At 37.0% G+C, this 23,215-nt stretch overlaps 2 protein-coding genes across 4 annotated transcripts; one reads left to right on the forward strand and one right to left on the reverse strand.

Annotated features, from left to right (window-relative positions):
• Positions 1–873: 873 nt before the first annotated feature.
• LOC121907034 lies at positions 874–4,305 on the forward strand. The gene is made up of 6 exons (XM_042426352.1): positions 874–936; positions 1,309–1,395; positions 1,738–2,052; positions 2,500–2,623; positions 2,759–2,789; positions 3,017–4,305. The coding sequence occupies exons 2-6, from the start codon at positions 1,314–1,316 to the stop codon at positions 3,128–3,130; spliced, it is 666 nt and encodes a 221-aa protein (XP_042282286.1). The 5' UTR covers positions 874–936; positions 1,309–1,313; the 3' UTR covers positions 3,131–4,305.
• Positions 4,306–7,198: 2,893 nt separating this feature from the next.
• On the reverse strand, positions 7,199–23,123 carry si:ch211-214p13.3 (nectin-3-like protein). 3 transcript variants are annotated; one of them, XM_042426329.1, is made up of 8 exons: positions 22,909–23,123; positions 15,925–16,266; positions 15,460–15,681; positions 12,874–12,964; positions 11,749–11,903; positions 10,451–10,547; positions 10,227–10,333; positions 7,199–9,928 (listed from the first exon to the last, which is right to left on the reverse strand). In XM_042426329.1, coding segments are annotated over exons 1-8 (1,149 nt in total). In that variant the 5' UTR covers positions 23,042–23,123; the 3' UTR covers positions 7,199–9,926. The 3 variants fall into 3 exon arrangements, 2 of the variants coding, with proteins under 2 accessions (XP_042282263.1, XP_042282262.1); XM_042426328.1 differs by having other exon boundaries at positions 15,460–15,762; positions 22,909–23,122; XR_006098784.1 differs by lacking the exons at positions 7,199–9,928; positions 10,227–10,333 and adding an exon at positions 11,515–11,636 and having other exon boundaries at positions 10,459–10,547; positions 15,460–15,762; positions 22,909–23,122.
• Positions 23,124–23,215: the final 92 nt, after the last annotated feature.

Raw genomic sequence — 23,215 nt, forward strand, 5'->3', positions numbered from 1 at the left:
GCGTGTCAGACGCAGCTGACACACTAAAAATATTTTGAGAACAGATTCCATGATGGTGAAAAGTCAACAGATTATAATTCAATACCACTTTCTCTGCCAAACTGAACTGCGCTGAAGCAGCTGTGTTTTAGTAAAACTGTGCAAATACAGGAATATCTCAATGTCATACAGACTGCATTTAGACTACTCTCAGTGTTCGGATCAACATGCATCGACATTAGTTTTTCTACTCTCTGACACAAAAGTGAATCGAGTTGTTCCGACTGTGTTGCTTACATTGCGTCAGATTTGGGATATGGTTTGCATGTTTTCATGTGACTTTTGAAAGCACACATCTATTCAAGATAAAAGAGCTGTGATGAGATGGGTGATTGAAATTTCCAAAAACACCCCCATGCTATTGTGCAAAATTCCATTTCATTTTCATTTCATACACGCTAACATTATGACACATCCCATGTTTACATTTTCATTTTCAGGGTGCACAATGTCTGCCAAAATGAAGATACATCATCCGTTATTCATCCATATTTTTGCAGGTTCATATTTTTTGTTTGTAATGACGCATTTTCAAACATGAAAAAGAAAGTAAAAAAATGTAATGTGACCTAAGGCCTCTCAAACTCAGGGGGTCTTACGAGTAGAACAGTACAACTCAGGGTTTATTCACATTTTTCAATAGATTGTCTGCAATAAATGTCTGAGTAAAGACACAGCATGGTCTGTCACCTCAAAGAAGACAAAGCACATAACTCAAATGTCCACAGACCACCAGTGTCATACAAACATTCACTTCCTGTGTGGAAACCACCTCTGGTGTGTGTGTGGCCCGGCCAAGCTTGAACTTAACACCTCAGATGCATGCAGCTACGGTGTCATACATTGTAGCTGTGAGTTTTAATCATCATTACTGCTGTAAAATCCTACTCACCACCGGTAAGTAAATGTAGTTACTAAATTTATTGCACTGTATCTGTGTTTGGAAAGGATGTTTTATATGATTCTTAATGGCAGTTTTATTTATAATTTTACAGTCACATTATTGTTTAATTCAGATCTTATGACATGTATTGTGTTATTTTTTTCATTTTGTCAGTTTGTAACGTATAGTTATTGCCTCTTATATTGGCCAGAACACTCTTGAGAAGCAGATTTTTAATTTCACTTAGGCTTTATTTGTTAGTAAGTAAAGTTTAAATAAAAATACAATATTTGGGCAAAATACCAATTACATTCAAACCCTATTTCCTGAGTTGACCACATATACAGTAAATATGATGTTCAAAACAAAATTGTCTTTGTTTCAAGATGGAATGGAGGATTTTTCTAGATATCTGGCCATCAACTGGACCTTTTCTTTAATATGTTGCATGTTCTGGATTTTCTCACCTGCAGGTAAAATTCATTTACAACATCTATGACACCACTCTGCTTAAGTTTTTGCACAGATTAAACAAATAAGATATAACAAGCTTATTAGTGAATTTTAGAAGTGCTTGTAGGTAGATTTCGAAACTGTTTCCCCCGTCTATATGCTAAGCTAACTAGCTGTCAGCTCTGGCTTCAAACTGAATGGGCAGACATGAAAGTGGTATTGATCCTCTAATCTTACTCTGGCAAGACAGCAAATATAAATTTTGTGCAAACATTTCCTTTAACTGTTGTGTAACAGAATTCTGACAACATGGTAACATTGAAAATTAAATTCACCATATGAAATGTCTGTTTCCCTCTCAGAAGGATACATAACCATCTCACAGTTGGTGGGCAGCAAAGTGGTCCTGCGCTGTAACGTGTCTCTCAGCACGTTCGAGCAGCTGACATGGAAAATGAATGGGGTTAACTTGTACAGCTTCAAGTCGAAGACACCCTTACATGTCAATGAAGAAGCTGTCCGCCTGAACATAAACATGTCTTTGTCAGAGAGCGAACAGTACGCACTTGTCATGGACCAAGTCCAGATGTCTCATGCAGGGAACTATACCTGTGAGGTCACAACCCTCCATGCACCCTTGGAACATATGTGGGAGCTGATAGTTACAAATGTGACAGGTGTGTTAATCAGACCTAAATTACAGGAAACACAATCCCACACTAAAAAGCTCAAACACACTCACCCATCTGTCCTCAAGACACAAACACAAAAAGTTGGACAGCAGTGGCTGCACTGTTATTAACTTCATAGTAAATAGTCTCTAAGGGTAGATTTATTACACTGCTTGCCAAAACTCCACAGAAGAATCTCCTCATCACTTTGTTGTAATAAATAGCTTGTCATGTTTTGAACTTCGATATTGTATTATAATGACATATTGGCAAAATGGCAAAGTGCTTGGGCTGTTTTGAGAGACCACAGGAAATGAGAGCAGCTCCTCTCCTTCCTTTGTGAAACATTGATCTTACACACACAAAGGAAACAGTTTTTCCATGACTGTGAGCTTAATTTAACTACATATTGGGCTTGTTGTGAGTTTAATTGTGCATTTTGTTTCTTCCTAGACAAAGCTGAAAATCAGAACGAGCTGCCGGTTATTGCTTTGGCAACTATTGTTCCTTGTGTTTGTTGCCTGGTGTTTATATTTTCTTTGATCCTTCTGAAAAGAGTCTGCAAACAGCATGCACAGTAAGTTACATTTACTTCAAGTCATTCTATAACACTCTTTTATTCTCAACTGCTAAAATATAAACAAGATACTAAAATCAGCATTTCAAACCTGTAAATTTTGGATTCTAGCTCTAATGTCAGTCTCTTTTACAGACATAGCATTCAATCTCCACACGCAAACATGGTAAGCAAAATAATTATTATTTTGTTATTTGAGAAGATTCACCTAATATACAATCTGTAGATATATAAGGAATGGAGTTGGTTCGCTTTGAGTTCAAGTAACAACCAAAGAAAGTAAAGACAAAATCTGTTTTGCAAAGAGGCCGAGATCAAAGTGAACTGACTGCAGTAACTGTAAGCCTAGAGTTCAATTTTTGATTTCTGCTCTTTACTTTTTTTTCCCCACAGCATGAGCAAACAGAAGATATATATGTAAACTGCCTGGAAACTGATGTCAGGCAACGACACAGCAATAATCAGCTTTTCAGTAACAAACCCAGTGCTCACTTATATGAAGTATGAGCAGTTGAAACAGGGTTCTCCACACATCCTCCAGCAACATTAACAACATGTCAGAAACAAAAGAACAAACAAACACAAACCTCTCTAAGAGTTACAAAGATAAAATTAGAAAAAGTACAGATACAAGCATACGTCATGGATGACAACTCAAAGGAAACATGACAAATTCAGTTCCACAGTGGGCTCCACTGTGTTCCACTGAGTGTAAATCCATCATGCCTCTCTGTGGAGCAGTGAGGTGAGGCCTTTTCCATTCCCCAGAACTTTAATGATGCTGCAGAGCCTTGGTTAGCCAGTGCATAATGTCCAGCAATAGCATAGTCCGTGTTTTGTGAATGTAGTGCAGTCTTATGTTCAGATATGTGAATCTTTAAAGCTCTTTTAGTTTAGTGTTTTGTTTACATAAACCAGACCAGAGGGACATTTCAGCATATAGACAACATGTGCGCTGCTGCAGTTAATGAAGTATTTTTACCAGTATGTGGATGTGATGATATAAATGACATATGACAAAAATGAAGAACTGAATATGTCATGTTTCCTTTAATATGTCACATTTGACGGATATTTGTACTTGTTTTTTAACTTCTGTCCTTGTAACTTTAAGAGAGGTCTATGTTCTTCTGTTTCTAACATGTTGTTAAGGATGTGTTGCTTGGACACTGACTATAGCAACTCCCACCAGTGGACTCATTATCGAATACATTTGAAACCCTGTTCAACCAATTATCTAATGACAACTGCACATCAGGTTTAGGCTGATAACATATTATGTTTGCCTCATGTCTTTGTCCACTTGATAAAGACACAGTAGTGTTGAATTCTTAGCCGTTTGCACAATTAAAGGCTGTGAATTAATTGGTGTGGTCAAGTCCCTTTTGTTCTCTGTATGAAGTATGAACAGCAATAAATATGAAGTGCAAAAAGCAAGGGCGCACTGAAAGTGGACTAATGTGTGAAATATCTCATCATTTTATAGGAAATTAAAGACATAATATGTAACTTTTCCACATTACAATGTTTAAAAAACATCACTGTGTATTTAACACCCACAATAACAACCATGTCTAGAACACATAGGGCATTTTCACATCCTCTGTCTAAAATTCTTTTCACTCTGAATAGTTACTTCAGTCTTTAAGCCCACTTGGTGATCAGTTTGATGTACAGTTTCAGTGTGCTGGGTGGAAAATACATCATGCTGTTACACTTATAAATTTTTGGAGAAATAAAATACAACAGGTGTGCATAGTGTCTTGTCATGATCCTGTGTGGCTGATCAATAATACAGAGTAAATCTCTAAGTCTAGTATATTATGAGGAAAGCATGATTTCCCGATTTCTAACGTTACAAACTAGAATGAATGTGTCTGTCCTGTGCAGCTGTCAAACAGCAGGTATTATATGCTAACATTACTTTTTTGCTTTCATGCTTACGTTACTCTTGTGAGGGGGGCTTCTGTGCTTTTAACTCATCCCGCTGGTTGATGGTTTGGGACACAATCAGTAAATTTTTCACTGCCTGTAAAGCTAATGTTTTATGTTAGTTTTATCACTGCTACTGGCTACCATTTTTTTTACTGGAATATGTGTCATATGTCTGCTAGCAAGAGCTGATAGATACCTGTCAAAGGGGGTGTGTGGTTTAAAAAAAAAAGTTTGGGAAATGCAAGGATAAGTGTTGCATACAAATTCCCATCTAAACAGTAATTTTAATGGTTTACAGCCCGTTGCTTTATTTCTAAATATTGAAAATGTCCATATATAATCTTTCAGGACATTGTGGCTACATATATTCTGCACCCTTGCTGCATGCACATATTGCATGAGGTCATGGAACATAGAGCAGCTGTACTAATAAGGCTGTACATGTAAGATTGTGGTAACCCACACAAGAAAACAGTTCTTTTCATTTAACACCATCTAAATAAAGAATAGCAGTGATGGAGGTGGCAATGATGTGGGAGGCAATGTTTGTCATCTTAAGACCTCTAGTAGTTATGCTGGTTTAGGATTTCATCATCTTTAAAAATACATGCATTTCAGGCAGCAATGTTTTTGTTTCTATGTTCAAAATTGGTCATAAATATTTGGAATGAAATCTGACGAAACACTGCTGCTGCAATTAACCCATTAGGTTCATTAATTAGGGAAGTAAATACAATCAGAAAAGAGCCCATATTTACATTACTGTGATGTTTGGGGAAAACAGGAGCCACTCTGATAAAGAGTGAACCGGCATTGTCCTGGTAACCAAGGCCAGGGAGATGGCTCTAGACAATGCATACATTCATGGGCACAATCAGACATTCAAACCAGAATGTGCTGATGGTGACCTGAAGCTCCATGCAACATGACCTGAATTAACACGGGTAAAGTGCAGCTCCTTGTTTAGAAACTAAATGAGCCAGTAAGACTAATTTTTCATATTGTGGGATGATTTGATGGGGTTTAAGACTAAAAGTCAGACCTTCAGAATGCAGAACAGCAAGAGACGACATCTTGTGCAGACCACCTTGATGTTTACTGTTACATGTAACCTAGGTGTATGAATGGTACTAAAACAAAGTTTACTTTGCTTCACCATTGTCATATTCCAGTTATTAATCTTACGTAGCCACAAACAGATACATCACCTCATCGCTTTGCATCCTGTAAACAGCTGTGATTAAAAAATAAAAATAGTATTAAAAATAAGCTGCGTCTTTCTTTCATTTGCTTCCAAAACAAATGCCAGATCAAAATCTTTACGACATGGGTGGTGGTGCTCATGGGAAATGCAGTCTTCATTCTGGGAAATACTACCACTTTTGTCCACAGGGGCTGCCAAAATCACACAAAATGAAAGTTCCTTGTAGTAGCTTCGATAATAAGGATGTCACAAAGACCAGCTGAGACTCATGAGTTACAGTATTTTCAGTAGAGCTCAGATTCTTTGTGAGTTTTTGTAAATAGTTGTAATTAAACTTAAAGGATGGGTTGTAATTTTTCATATCTGACTTAATACAATACTTACATGCCATATGTACTGATAGAGTTATGAATCATTGTGATCTTTCTCCTTGTTTACACTCACCCTGAAACAATATCCTTGCGGTGTCACTGCACTGTGGGAAAGAAAATCTAGTCTCCCTTTGGTGAAAAATGTAATTTCAAAGCTAAGCCAAAGCTTAAGTAATCTAAGTAAGCCAACTTCACCAGTATAGATGCATATGATATGTGAGTATTCTATTAAAAAAGACTTTAAAATAGTGTGTGGTGATGGATGTAACACAATGAGCAACTCTTCTTTAACCCTTTCATGCATGAATTATGATAACCTCAGTCAGAATTTTTATTTTTTTTTATATAGTGTTTTTATTCCTCTTTAGGTGTGAAAAAAATATTTGAACTTCATTTTTTTTAAACACACATTTTTCAAGGAGTTTGTCCAACTTAGTGGACAGATGATTAATTGTCATTTTCTCCCAATATAAAATCAATACTTGGAAATTTTAACAATTGTATTACTCCTTAGTTGTTACTTGATGTTACAAAATTTTATTTACCTGCAAGGGTCTATTACTATAGAAGGATTGGCAAGATATTCCTGAGCTATTGAGCATTCCTAGTCGGCCGGCAGCCATCTTGGTTTTGAGAAATTTGTGTTGCACTTACAAAGGCTGGCCAATGGATGGCAGTGTATGGGATGACACACTAGAGTCCACTGTGTTGGCTGATGTGCAACTATACCATTAAAACCCATGCATATATAAGAAAACAGCTTTTGAATAGCTGTCCACTGTAGTGACCACTTGAAAGGGTTAAATACTTCAATGAAAAATTGCTCTTAAAATATTTTTTCTCTGGGATCAGAAAAGTGCCTGTACACTGGGTTAAGTGAGGTCAACCCTTCCAGTGAGAGACATTTTTATCCTCATAAGACTAGCCTTGTGACAGCCTTGTGACAGCCATTATGCCTCCACATGGTCTGTAATGATAGAGTCACAAGGGTGTGGTCTGTTTTGCTGCTTTTTGGAATGTGAGAGAGTGCAAATTGTAAATACAGATATAGAACAGAACACTGAGGCATTTGTAATGTTTATCTGGATGTATAATACAGACGACGCAAGTAACAAACAACACATTTTGTCTAGCAACAAGGGAGATAATTAAAGAACACACGGTGGAAATGTTTTAAGTCAAAAAGGCACACGCACAAAAAAAAGTGAGTAAATAAATTCAAGCCAAACACGAAAGTTCACTAACTGTTGTCAAACCCCTAAAAACTAGAAAGAAACATAACAAAATCCCAAAAATTACAGCATAATTTCACTATAAAGCAAACATATAATAAAAGACCATCATTATTATTAGTCATTATTCTTATTATGTAAACCATGTTTGAACCAGGTTGGGTGTGTTTACTGTCCTGCTTTGTTGATATTGACTGAAGAAGATTATTCCAAGAGAAACTGTAGCCTACCTCCAGCCCAGAGTGACTGGAGAACACTAAACAAAGATTTCAGTGTCGTATAAATACATATCTATAGATAAGTAAAACCAAAATTTGACAAAAAAAAAATTCCTGTAATGTCACCATTAAATTGGCATTTTTGTTTATGTGTGGGATGTCTCAACAACTATTGGCTTGATTGCCATTAAATTTTAGTGCAGATGTTCAAGGTCCCCAAAGGGTGAATCCTAATAGCTTTTCATCTAGGGCAACCAGCAGGTCTCAAGTTTCAGTAGTAGTTCAGTAGTTTGGTTTTGATATTCTTGGTACCCAGATAATGTATCCTGATAACTTAAGTGGTCCCCAAAGATTTCCTCTTATTTCCACCAGAAGGTTGATATTTTTAGTTGAGAGCCAATGGTCTAAACAATTATTAGATGGACAATGTCGGTTTGTTGACCACTTTGTACTTTGTGTTTACGGGCATGTTAACATTGTTATTGTTACCATGTTGGCATATTAACGTTAGCATCAAGCTCAAAGCATTGTTTCAGCATGACCCAGCTCTAAAACTCACAAATAAATTGAATGTACTGCACTAACAATAAGCTGTGGTCTAAAAATGCACAAGTCTACTGTGTACCTGGATGCTTGTTTCTTTCTCAGATCAGTCTGCAAAGTGGTTTACATGCAGGTCAACAGGATGTTGTCGTGCATGGAGATGCAGTGAAACAGTTAACATTACAGAGTAATCTATTTTGCAGAGTTTGCAACATATAACTTCATTTTGACCTTAAAAGAATATGGATACGTCCTGTAATGCTGTTTTTGCTCACTTCTTTCATGGGTACACACATAACTATAGAGTTCAAAGCACAGCAGTTGTGTAACACTGATGCCAAAAAGATAAAGCCTGTTCCACACTGGGTTTTCCCAACACTAATATTACAAACAAGTAAAACAAGTAACAACATTTGATAAGTGATAAAGCACATACACATATCAACTCAAGAAAACACTTTTAAGATAAGATCTTCTCCACTTTAAAACATCATGACAAAAAGCTGCAGATGCGTATAACAAGAAACACATTCAAGAAATATGTCTGTACCGCTTTGAACTCTCTTGGCAACCAAATATAGGACATCATCATGAATGGACAATTATGTGTTTTTTATAGAGGTCATAGTTAAAGGTGGTGTTGTACTATGGAGGATATTTTTGGTCATAATTATAATTAAAAGTCAAAATAGAAAATTAAAAGAGACAAAATTAGTGTGTGATTGGTACAAACATGCATCTACTGCTGTTCAAAAGACGGACCAAAACAGGAATGGATGTTGTCACAACCTTGCTTGTCAAACTAAAGAGCGCTCGAAAGGTCTTTGGCTGCTTTATCACCAACAGCTCCAACTTCCTGTAGATAAGCTCTGTATATGTTTTCCCACCAACCGTCTTAACTGCTAAGTGTAACAGAGGTTTAAAGTGCCTCTGCGGCCCAGCCGTTTAATTTACATACAGCTTGAAAAGCCAAATGACAAATGTGAAATGGTAAATGCCTAATGGAAAATAGAAAAGATGAAATTTAAAATGGCAAATGGTAAAGTGCAAATGCAAAAAAATATTGATTTATTTTCTTCTATTTAAGCTTTTAATTTAAGTATTCCCATTTAAGCTTTTCCATCTCCCATTTTGAGTTTCATATTTGTATTTGTTTTATTTATTATATTTCTCTTTTCTTATTTCCATTGCCATTTTCAACTTCATCTTTAAAATTTAAGCTTTCAGTTTGAACATCGTAGCACAGGGTTCAGTGTGATACGGTTTCGGAAAAAGCCACATTCTGACAGCATAAAAAATTAATATTGTAGAGTATGTTCAAAACATACAGACGCAGGTTTATAGTTAGTAGTTTTCATTCTTGGTTTGCTGTATGCTGCCTTTTGGATTGAGTACTGTAGTAGCGTCGGCCCCTTTAAAAGTGATTTTATTTCTTCTCATGCTAAATTCAGTCATAATGAAGTCACACTTTGTGGAAAATATGTCCAGAGCTTATCTGCCTACTGCTGGAGCCATTGGTGATAAGCAGCCAAAGAGATTTCGAGCTCTTTTGACAGTTTGCCAAATCAGTATGTGAACAGCAGTTGATGCGTGATTGCACCAAGACAGTAGCAAACCCACAACCCCCAAAAGCAAACCCAAGTTTGCTAGTAGTAGTAAGACTCCAGGGAAACTGATATAAATAAATACACAGCATCTGCTCTGTTGCATCTGTTAACAGGAATGTTAATGACGGAGCCAGTTAAATGCCTGCAGTCCAACTGTTCTCCATCCAGTTGCTTCCATGGTTGTCACAGAGATCTCTAAAAGGAGACAATTCAATATATTTAGTTAACATTCAATTTCAAATGAGTCTGTGATGAGTTTCAAGGTATCTACGGATTACTGAAAGAAAATATTTTTTAAACTCAATTTAAAAATGTAAAAATGACAAAACTGACAAAACATGTGTAATACTCTAAACAAATACTAAAACAGAAAAGATAAGCAGATAGACATAATATCAAAACAAAAAAAAGAGACAAAGTTTTAAAGGCACAAAGATTTTACTTTGATGGAAATTTAAAAGAGCCATAAAGCATTATAACAAATTTAATATACATCTTTCTTTTGCCTCCGCTTGTGTACGTAGATCCACTGTCTCTTCTGCTCCACGAGCCCCATCAGGTGAACCTGAAGTTGTTGGGACTGCCTGCCTGTCCGTTGTCCTTGATTATGAACCACCAATTAATATACAACAAAAGACTTACATATATACATATGCTTGTTTATTTAGCAGTATTACTGTATATTACACTGAAGTAAAGTGCTACTGTACTCAGTACCTCCAAAATTTCCCAGATTTATAAAAGTACCACACTGCAGCAGCAGCTCCACTCAGGATAAGCAAAACAAATAAGGTCCAACAAGCACTGCATCCTCCTGTAGGGAGACAGGACAGAAGAGAGGAGAATGCTATAATACTGGTATAATATATTGTACATTGCCTGTTTATTTGGTGCGTCTAGCTAAATCTAATACAGTCCAATACAACAGCCCTCCAATCTTAGCTTATTCAGTTTTTGTTTACACTGTGTCAGAGAGGTATTGACTCGATCTCAAGGTCATTTTGGTGGCTTTAGTTTGTGATGCTATTAAGGGGAATTTCATGATATGGAAAGACTTTTACATGACTCCATTTATGTCAAAGAGGTATCAGTAATAAGCAGCCCAGAGGTTTTTGTTGGTTGCCAGACAACCTCACAGTAACAACAAAACTCCAGGAGGTTTAATGGCCTTGTTCTGTTCATTCATTCACACGAAGTGGTGGTCATGGTGAGCAGAGGCTTTGCAGTGAAATGATTAATGACTCTTCCTTCAGTTTCTTCCTTAATGTTGTCTTAACTAACATTCTTTACCGGTATCAGGTATTTATGGGAGAAAACACAAGCACGCATAACCTCAGCATAAATACGGCATAACCCCTTAATGCAGACGTTTAAACGAAGCTTTACTGCACTCGGGCAAGAAATAGTTACAGCACAGAATTCCCCCTAAAACCACAACATGTTGTTTTTACATTTCTGTTTCATATTTAGCGTACAGACAAGAAAGTGGTATCCTTCTTATCTAACTTTTGGCAAGAAAACAAATAAGCATATTTCTTAAAAATGTCAAACCATTCCTTTAATAATTATAATCTCTTGTTATTGGAAAAGCATAATAACCCAATTTTTAATTTACTGATATTTACATCCTTTACTAATAAGAATAATGTGTTCTTTTTTCCACTTTACATGAAGTGTTGTTATCATATTTACTATATTTATATATTTTCCCCGTAGTGCATTGGGTGGAGTGTGGGCAGATGTAAATAGATAGAAATCCTCTGGGAGAAATTTTAACCCACTTTTGGCAACTGTAGGTCTGTCCTTGGTTGCCCTCTCAGTTGGGCATAGCTGGAATATGTTCACAGGGAGGTGTTCAAGTGGGCATGAACAATCTGCTCTGACTTCCTACTTCATGTCCGAGCTTTTCATCAAACAAAACCACAACAGACTCAAATTCAAAAACACAGAACAAGAATGAATGCAAAAGACACAATTTGACAAAACCCCCACAGTCAAATCAAACCTGACCTCACCTGAAATCACATGCAAATAAAGGCGACCATGTTTTCTTCCATATGAATTAGATGCCTCGCATTGGTACTCGCCATTCAGGTCAGAGGTCATGCTCGAGAGGTGAAGCACTGCACCCTCTGCTCTGACAGCAGACTGAGGCCATGACCCATCAGATCTGAAACAAACAAAGCTCAGCATGGAATGTAAAGCTAATTTAAGACTTACAGCCATGAGGCAGAAAAAATGCTATAATTTTTGCTAAAACTGTACAGAGCTGTGCCAAAAGTCAAATGAATCTCAATTGTTGGTTCTTAATTTGTGTTTCTAAGTTTGCTAATTTCTAACTCAGACCCTATTAGAATTAGAGCTGCAATGATTAGTTGATCGACAGAAAATTAGTCGGCAGCTATTTTGATAATTAATTATTAAATTCCCTTGTTTCAGCTTCTTACATTTTATTTTATTTGTTTATTTAAAGTTCCGTATGTAGGAATCAGAAATTCCTTCTCATTAGTGACACCTGTGGCCATAAAATAAGCTGTAGTCAACATCCTGGTGCTCACTATTGCAGGTGATGTCTTTTTCCTCACTTACACTTCTCATAATACATAAAAGATCTCTAACATTGTGTTTCTAGTTGTATGGTACAGTTTTTTTGTGGAAGAGAGGCAAGGCACTCGGGAGCGAGCAAAAACATATGTTGTCATTTATGTTGGATTTTCACGGATTTGTTTCTATTAGTAACAGCTACACTCAAGTTAACAACACGTTATGAAAGGCAGGATTAACATCATTTTTATTGGTAGAATACATGAGACTTGTCAGACTAGACTGTGAACTTCTGGGCCCCCCGAGCAAAGACGAGGTCATCATCAATTATAGAACTGAAAATTAAAATGAAAAACATTTTAACAAGGTCTGAGTTGCAAAGCAGCGAATCTATTCTTTAAAGCTCTATGTGATAAAAAATGCTTTTTTTCCTCCTCTCTGTTTTGTCCAACCAAATTTCAATTTCAGAATATACAATTCAAACTCAGAGAACAAACAGCAAGACTCTTTCACCTTTGTTCAAAGTCTGTGAGAATGACAAACAAAACAAGGTGTCAAGGTTATATATTACCTGTTTGTTAAAAAAACTACCTCACCTGCTCCAGGTAAAGTTGGCGGGAGGGTTGGCTTCAGTTACACATTGAAATGAGTTATCTGATCCACTGATACTCACTTCCATGGGTGAGACTGTGAGAAACAGGGAGAGAGGATGAGCTATATTATGACTCACCCTGAACAAGGTTTTTAATTTTCATCTCTACCCTGCTCAGTACTGGACATTACAGAGGTCTTTCTGAGATGCATTTCTCAAATTTACAAATGTTTACAATACACAAAGGCCTTTAAATATACCAGCTGGCAAAAACTAGTCTGCTTGTTTAGACTGGATTTGCTGCATTTGAAAGATTGCTGTTGTCTTTTTATAAATAAGGCTGTTTCTCAGTACTCATCACACAGGAATGTTTTACTAACCGACAACAGACAGGCAGTACTGCATTGTCCCTTATTCTTTGACCTGCAGATAATGTTCTGTCTACAATAGTCCCTTTATAGAGCTGGCAGGAGAAATTGAGGCGTGTTCACTGAGTGATGTGGGACTCTCCCACACAGTCACTAGAAGCTAGAGACCAGATGTCTGTAGATTAGCAGTGTAATAAAAAGGCTCCAAATTGTAAACCTGTTCTTTAAGGTTATTGGAAAAAGAAAAGGTCACACCTGCACTGATATCAAAATTTCACTGCAATCAAAACATTATCTATTTAAAGAAATTTGTGGTTTGGGGTTAGTGTACTCTTTTCATGAATAGCAAAATAATTATTTTTTGTTTCACAGTTTAATAGTATTTGTAAACCTTCAAGGAGTAACACAAACCCTGAAAATCGTGTTTTTAATGACATACAGAAGTTGTTTAACTCCTAAGGACAGACACACATTGTTGTACCAAGCAGAGCATCTTGATATGTCTTAATAATTGTATGGAGGGGATCTTTAAACATCAAATCTATTTTTAAAGGTCTGTCACACTGACATCCTATGTATGCATCTAACTGAAATAAACGCACTGCTCACAATGCACTGAACACTTATGCAGACAGCAGTCTGTAAGCTGACTCTATATTGGGGGCTGTCATATGTCATTAACTGAAACTTCTGGCTGCCATTTATGTAGTGAATTGCTCATTATGCTGCATATGAATTATGTGTGTAATACAGGAGTATGTATAACTATGTCCAAGCAAAGATCATATAATATGACTGATTGACACTCTCTTAACTGGAATACTGTGCATGTACTACAGTATGTGTGCAGGTGTGTCCTCAACTCAAGTCACTAAGTAGTCAGTTATTTAAACCCTGAAATAACAAAGGTGCAGTGTGTAGGATTAAGTGGCATTCAGCGGTGAGGTTGCAGATTGCAAAAAAAAAAAAAAAAACCCTCCCCCTCCTACTCCCCTTCAAAGTGTGTAGGAGAACCTACGGTGGCAGTGAAACTCGCAAATAACATGAAAGGCCCTCTCTAGAGCCAGTGTTTGGTTTGTCCATTATGGGCTACTGTAGAAACATGGTGTTGCAACATGCTGGTCTCCGTGGAAGGGGACCCGCTCCCTATGTGGATATAAAGGGCTCATTCTAAGGTAACAAAAAGACAATGTTTGAAAACAATTGATTTTCAGGTGATTATACTCTAATTAAAACATACTAATGAATATTTTATTCCATTCCTGCCAAGTTCATTTTGCTAGATGCCACTAAATTCTACACACTGCACCTTTAAAAGATTCTCTCTCTTGTCTTAAGGCGTTTTCACAATTGGGTTAATTCAAGAGATTACCAAGAGTTTCAAGTGAACTTTGGTACAACTAAAAGTCCAGTGCTAAAGCCCCATGGGAAGGTCTGCTACTGAAAGATCACAAGACAGTAAGCTAGTAGCTGGAGAACTAGCTAGCTTCTGATACTGCCTATAACTTTGACCTGAGATGGCATTTTGCTCTGCCTCTTTCTGGCCTGACTGTGCCCTTTGTCTTTTTTCTAGCTGATTTCTTCATCTCTGTCTTGAAGAAGAAAAGCCCCTTTCACAGCCTGTTTGTTGAAACATGAAGCAACAGCAATGGAGAGTAACACAAGGGATGATGTCACAGTCACAAAGGGAATTCACACCAATAGCTGTTTAGCAGCCTTAAGAGTAGATCACAAAAGAAACAGACAAATGTATTGTACAAGGCAGTCAATGAATTTTTTGGCACACATGGATCCTTGATACTTGTGTGTTTTTGTCTAAAGAAATGTTGAGAAACAATCATATCTGAACAACAGACAATGTTAAAAAATGATTACAATTAATAATTGTATGAAAATCACATGTAAGGCTATTGGAAAAGGAAAAGGTTACAAGGAATTTGACAAAACTGAATTACAAAATCCATTGCAACAACAAAGCGAGAGGATGACCAAGGTGTTCCTTGAAAGGTAAGATCAACTTCTTCCTGAGCTCATCTAAATCAGACTATTTGACTAGTCCCCCCCCTAAATCACTGGGAAAGAGGTTTCTCCCAGCATAATTATTGACCTGGAAATGTGCACAATACGTCACCTTGAGGATGAAAAAAAAAAAAAAAAAAAAAAATCAACAAGAAAAATAAACTACATGAGAAACTGGTTTAGGGAAGTAAGTCTATACCCACAGTAGACCTGTATGGTGAAGGGCAGGATCTTTTCTTTCGACAGGGCTACACTGGTGACGACACACTGGACTGAATGCTGGTTGATTTCTCTGGTGGGTACCCCAAACAGCGAGCTGACTGTGGTGGTCGTACCGTTGTCATGGTGGGTAGAGTTGGTTATTGGCTTCACCTTTTCTGTCAGAGTATCAATTTGCCACTTCACCTCTGCAGGAGGCCGAGACCCTGCAGCCATGCAGGTAACAAGGGAAACCTCTTGATTACCCAAGGTAGGACGATTGTCCTTCAAGCTTGTGATGGGAGGCACTAGGGGAGTTAACGTACATAATTAAGTCAACATGCAAGCAAGAAGATAAAAACAAGACATTCTCTCTTTCTCCCTCTCTCTCTCTCTCTCTCTCTCACACACACACACACACACACACACACACAAAATACAGATCATTTTAACACAAAGTTTTGTCATACCAAGAAGGTTTAGATGTATCTCTGTCTTGTAATTTCCACTGGGGAACAAAGTGAAGATGCATGTGTAAACACCTTCATCCGAGAGTGAGACATCGGATAACTGGATAGATCCATTGAAGTCAGTAATGCTCCCAACAAATTGAAATCGATCATCCTTTCCATTGTGAAAACGTGGTATACCTGTGTCAGTGATTGTAAAAAAATTAACAATTTGTGGTTTTCCTCTGGTATTCTTCTGCCAGGAAATCTGTGTCAGGCTTTCCTTTGTGTCAGTGAGTTTGCAGGGTAAGATAGCTGTCTCTCCTTGCACCACAGTTATTTCTCCTCCAGTCACCTTGACACCTGTAAGGTACATAAAATCTTATCAGGCAATCAGATCACAAACATACATAAAAACAAACATGGATGCAAACATTCACACCAGGCCTGAACAGAACAGACCTGAGCTAGACTTACTAGTTCTTCTCACTGGTGCCTGAAAAAACACACTTCCACCAACACAAGTGCTTGCCTTTTTCTGAACAGATGACAGAAAAACAATCAGCAACCATTTTGGTAATACATTGTTTCAGTTCTTTTTCAAGCAAAAATAGTGAAAAATGCCAGTCATTCTCTGGTTTTAGCTTCTCAGATTAGAGGATTTCCTGCTTTTTGTTGTCATATATCATTGTAAACTGAAATCTTTGGGTTTTGGACTTATGTTTGAATAAAACAGGACATTTAAAGACTCTCTTTGGACTCTTGGCATTTTTTCACTAATTTTTAATCAGTTAACTGAAAAAATAATTGGCAGATTAAGCGATAATGAAAATTATTGTTAGTTGCAGCCTTAAAACTGCGCAGAATCCCATAGCCTATAGAAAAAGGTTGAGTTGACTCTAAACAAGTATTTTTTTTCCTCTTTGTTCTGTATGTTTGTTTGTGTATGTCTGTAAGTCTTTTCTATAAATGTCAGAGGTATACAGCATGTGAGCCACTTAAGAGAAAAGCTCTTTTATATGGCAAAGATGCTGATTTTCATTTTATTCAGGAAACTCATGCATGTTCAACAGATGAATCTGATGATATGGTTTTCCAATGGCAGTAATCTGACAGCAGGGTTCGCTATTTTAAAGGATACATTTAGAGGTCAAATATTACACAGTGAAAATGTCTTGGAGATGGATTATTTTAGTTGTAGATATAAATCACAGTCAATTTATTCTGATTAAAGATCCCCTCCAGACAGTTATTAAGACATACAGAAACACTCTGCTTGTAGCACAAATGTGTGTCTGATATTATTTCCACAAAAGAAGTATAATTACTATGTTAAAATCCTTAAAATTTCATCTACTCCTTCTCCCTCATTAAAAATTCTGAATCTATAAATATATTTCATTTCAGAAGTTTAACTGCTGGACACAAGATGTCTCCTACTTTTCCTATAATAAAAAGTTAATTCTTAGTGTTTGCGCACTGGAGGCTTCAAGTTTCCACATCACACTTGCACAAGTTGAATATTGGACCAGAATTGGCTTCAAAAATGGTTGAGAAAAACAGAAGAGCACAAACAAAATTGCTAAACAATTTAAAATTATGTACAACACAAGCTTTTTTTTTTTTTTTTTTACAGTTTAGATAATACACTAACTGACAAATCAAGCTCTTAATGAAACACACTGTTCCGAATGTACCAAACTTGTAAAAAGAAAACAAAAGACTCAAGAATTAACAATTTGTACATCTGAACCAGATTGATGACAAACATCAAGAGTAAGTGGAAAATAGATGAATGTGGAAACAGCCTTTCAGTGTCAAACTCTGCACAAACATCATTCTGAACAGATAAGCTCAAACATCCAACTGAGGGAACAAGAAGAAAACATTTTTGAGTGGAAGAGGACTTCAATATACCAACAATAAGTTTAGAAACTCTGCATTGTCCAAAATATTGAGGCAAAAGTCCCTCCTCTATTTAGTTTATCCTTCGACTTAAGTAATATCATAAGGTGATTTTTAATACCGTTTTGTGACAAGAATACAGATTGATGGCCTCCAAGGAATACTACTACTGACTGTGAACTTACATACGTGTACGAATGGGATTCTTGGATATTTGGAGATAGAAAAATCCTCAGAAGAATAAATGTTAGAAATAAGAATTTCTAGTTACAATCACATATTAATTTCTGGCTCATTTCTAGTGATCTTGTTTTCACTTTCATCCGCTGACAGTGGAAAGTTTCTCTGTGTTCACTGAAAATCTAAGGGGTGGGTCTATGAACAGTATTTAGGACATCAAAAACTATTTTGGCTGGTTTAATATCCAACTTTCACATGTGTGACGTGGCAACTTTAAGCCTCCAGTGCACAAACACTGAGAACTGACTTTACAGTGAAGTAGGAGACATCTTGTCTCCGACAGTTCAATTTATATTAAATGTATATAGATTCAGGATTAGGAATAATGAGTAGATGTTATTTTAAGAAATAATGTTTTTGTGGAAAAACTATATCAGACACAAATTATTATTCAAAGTAGATTATTTTAAAAGTCACCTTTCATAAGAATAAATGCAGTGGAGAAGTGTTAGGGTTTCAGGGTTTGAAGATGAATATGGATAAATATCTTATTACCAATTAAAACTTATAATTGAACAGATTGTCATGAAATGCGGAGCAGGTGGACTCGAATGCAACAAAGGAAGCAGGGCGGGGCTAACGGCTTGATGCAGGGCAGGTGTACTAAAAACATGTGCCAACCAGCTAGTTGATGTTATTACTGACATTTTTAACATATCACGGTCACAGTAGAGTGCTCCCACCTGCTTCAAGACAGCCACCATCATCCCTGTGCTGAAAAAGTTTGCGTCTATGTCTAGTCTAAACAACTACCGCCCTGTAGCACTCACACCTATTCTGATGAAGTGCTTTGAAAACTGATTCTCAAGCACATCAAAGACAACATCCCAGACAGCCCGGACCCTCACCAGTTTGTATACAGAACCAACAAATCCACAGAGGATGCCATCTCCACTGTCCTCCACTCAGTTTTCGCACACCTTGAAAATAACAACACCTACATCAGAATGCTGTTTGTTGCTTTCAGCTCAGCATTTAATACAATCTCCCCCATAAAAGTGATTAGAAAACTTAGCACTCTGGAGGCAAAGACACACACCCCTGTCTACATCAGTGAAGCTGAGGTGGAGCAGGTGAACAGTTTTAAGTTCTTGAGTATCAGCATCACAGAGAACCTGTCATGGACATCACACATCTCCACCCCAGTAAAAAAAAAAAGTTCAGAAACAACTGTACTTCTTAAGGAAACTTAAGAAGGCAAAATTCCAATCTACTGAGCATCAATGATATCGGTGAGGTGACAAGCATGCATAGAGCCCAAAGGATACTAGTAGACAATACCCACCCCAACCACAGCCTGTTCACCCTGCTGCCATCTGGCAAAAAATACAGAAGTACCCACTGTCGTACCACCAGACTACAGAGCAACTTCTTTCCTCAGGCTGTGAGACTCCTCAATTCACCCTCCTCACTACAACATAAAAAATAGTTTTGTTTTTGTGACTTGTTGTTTGTTGGTCCATTTGTGTGGTTTCTATTTTTGTGAGTGGCACTGGGGGGCTACAGACTACACATAATATAAAAGATCTTGAATTTTGAATCTAAAGGAAAAGCCTGGCTTTTTTTTTTATAAGACTCACTATTTTAAGAGTTCTGTTCCATTACTGTGGCTCCATGGCAGGCTAACTGTCAAGCTAACTTTATCTGTGTGTCTGGAAACAGACTCCCACAAGACACTTCAGCCACATGTCTTTTCCTGTTTGGATTACTTTTGTCTCTGAACTTGAACTTTTGACCGTGTTCAGGGAATTAAGATGGAAGAACTGTGAGAGACCTTTACAAAAATACCTATTTCAGTTAATCACCCTTTTTATTCATGGTCACCTTTGTTTTGGAGTGAACCCGTTTATTTAAAAGCTTAGCATTTATAATGTAAGAAATAAAAGTGTGGCAGCATTGTTTTGTCCACTTACAGTGTTCATTTTTTGTCTCTTCATACATGACAACATATGGAAAAACATTTTAAAACTACGGTTATTCTATATTTTGTATTTTACTCCGATGATAAGCGGCTGAGTCACCATGAAGCTTATGACAATAAAAGGAGGGAAAGAAATCTAAGGAAAGGATGAACTTGTCATTGGCAAAAGTCAGACGTGTTTGAAACAGCTGTACTGTATTCTGAAACAGTCTGTAAAATTGAGTAAATAGTGAAGCTGTCTGTTTCATTACTTTATATTCATGTAGGCTAATAAATATACAAATGTCAATTAGATGGTATTCTGCATGAGAAATGAAGAAAAAAATCGGTTGTAACAATTATTAGCTCATAGTGATATTTGACCCAGACATACATGATCAATATAAGCAGCTTCCACTGTACTTATATCCTTCTCCAGGTTCTTCATCTCCAACTACAGCTTCTTAATTTTTAACTTTGAATGATGCTTGTAAGTCAAACAGACATCCTACAAAAGAGCAAATGTGTCAAAGAGTAGCTGATTATGTAGCTGGTAAGTTTGTTCTCCTGAGTTGCCTACACCATAATTTTTACATAGCCTACATCTGATATTATCTAGCTTCTGATAATATAGCCACAGTCAGTGATCTGAATGTTCATATTCATACTGCCGGTCCGAGGGATCAAACCGTCAACCACCTGGACACAAGTTCGTTCCTCTATCCTTGAGGCTATCATTAGCTTCCTACATGGCTATGTATAATTTATCCTTTTAATCTGTCAGCAATTTTTTGACAAGTCATCTCCTTTGCTTTGTTAATTGCAGCAGTATTGCCCTTTTTGGTGATGACTCCATTATATTCTTCATATAGTTTCATCAGCAGGGTTTGTTCTGCTGCTGAGAAGAGCATCGCTCTAGTGTTCCCTTCTTTTTGTGACATAGTATCTTCTTTACGACAATCAACTGTTCTGGGCTGCTTGTGTACTCTGCACACGCACGGTGCAAGCTTATTCAAGCCTGGCTAGAGTTAGCGTTGACTAGACACGGCTAAGCTGCTTTAGTGGAACGGCTTGAGCCTCAAGTGAAAGTTAATTCTGTTGATTCAGTTAATTCTGGCCAGGCTTTTTCAAGTAAGCACAGCTTTCTTTAGCTGTGTGATGGAATACCCCTCAAAAAACACAATACTCAAAATACAACCCAGCATACATTAATCCATCCAACAATAAACATGAATATAAATCCAAGTACACAACACCATAAGCTAACCAATAATGCAAGGCAGTCCTTCGAAGATACAACTCAAATCATAAATGAGCAAAACCATATGACCAAAAGGACTGGACAGAACAGAAACAGAAGAGTAGCCAAGAGAACAAAGAGTCCATGACACAGATCGTTATGGGATCCTAATTAAAGAAAGCTGACATACTTAGGCACTGTTGTTTGTAAGAATTTGTAACAATGATGTAAGCTGAATTTTTGACCCTATCATTGAAAAAACAAGAAACTGAATTTGTGGTTAATGAAAGATATTTCTATATATGGTAAGATTCTGTTATCAAAAACGGAAGAAATCTGACTAGATCAGTCATTGTTGCTCTATGTCCCAAAAAATGTAATCAAGGAGATGGATTAGATGTTAGATTAGGCTGTATTTGGAGAAGGAAAAAAACATCAACTTAAAAAAGAAGTTATTTGAGGCAGTAGAGAACAAGGCGCTCTTGAGATCTTGGATTCTAATAATACTTTTAAGTTAAGCGGGTTGAATGACCTCATATTTGGCCTTATTTTTGGCATTAAGAAAAAGATTTTTTAGGCCTGGCCTGTACAGCTATAGGAGAAACACTGTATTATTTTTTAAGCAGTTCCCTCAGGTTTTCTTCAGTTTTAAGGAATTGTAATCTCACAGAGACTAACATTATTAGCTCTGAGCACATTTTTATTGGAGCTATTCTCAATAAACCATGCAGAAACAGACACATCAGAAATGTTTTGAGCTGTGTTAACACCTCAAAATTCTTTTGGTCATCTATTATGGGTGATTAACTACTGCATTAGTAATAAAGTTATATCAGATTTACCCTGTAAAAGGAAATGTTGGAAAGATTTAGCCTAAATATACAGTAGAATATGCTTGTGTCCAGACCCTGCTTTCACGGGTTTATTGTTGAACTCAAGCAGTATGGTACCTTAATCGAAGATCTGAAGAACAAAAAAGCTAGGAAGACTTTCAATCTTTTAAAGGAAGTTAATTTTATTTGAACTCTAAAATGACTTACAATAAATGTACTTAAATGTACTGAATGGACTCATCTGGCTTGTAAAAAGTTTGTTTTTTGTTTTTACTGTTTTTGTGTGACAATTGTTGTACCTCTCTGTTGTAAAGAAAGAAAGTTCTTAATATCAGAGATATCCCTGTTTTTCAATAATTAATAGTATTAAAAGGGTAGATATCATGTTAACATGTGTAAATGAAAGATACTTTACAGAGCTTCCCCCACTTCATGAATAACTTTAAATTAGAGACCCACTTGACTTCCTGACATGTGTCAAGCTAAACAAAAGAAGCCATGAAACTGTATGTCTCCGTTGTTATTATTCTGAAATGTATGTAAAATAATGATTTTCTGTGCAGTTATGTTGTGTGGCTTTTGTGTCTTTGTAAAAATCCCCTTGTTATCTCTCTCTCGCTCTCTCTCTCTCTTTGTTCTTGTTTTCCCCAACTTGCTCTGTATATTCTCTCTCTCTCTCTCTCTCGTTTTCCCCAACTTGCTCTGTATACCCCCCCTCTCTCCCCTTGTTTTCCCCAACTTGCTCTGTATATCCTTTGTGAATAAAGCTATGAAGAAAACTGCTGCGAATCCAGACAGACAATATATTTAAACACCCTCCCAAAACCGCGTGAACAGATGAATCAGCAACGCGCGACACATATTTCATGCTACGCCAGCATACATACCCTGTGTATCTCTGACCAGGATTGATGCAGATATCACGAACAGCAAATTGCAGCTCATTAAGACACAACATGCTGATAAGTTGTCGTAATATGAAGTCCCGGAGAAGGACAGGGACAAGGAGTATGTCTCCATCCATCCAGTCCACTTATACAGCTCATAGATGCACCGTCAATTCGCCATTTTGGTTTAAACTCCTCCTTCTCCTCTTCCTCAGACACATATTTGAAGTTTTTAGCACAGTAAAAATGAAACATTTCTTAAGGTTGGGTTGCACCGGGGGAATTGAAACTCATTATTTCGGTATTT

The sequence above is a fragment of the Thunnus maccoyii genome, chromosome 11 (genome assembly GCF_910596095.1).
Source record: "Thunnus maccoyii chromosome 11, fThuMac1.1, whole genome shotgun sequence".
NCBI classification, from domain to species: Eukaryota; Metazoa; Chordata; class Actinopteri; order Scombriformes; family Scombridae; genus Thunnus; species Thunnus maccoyii.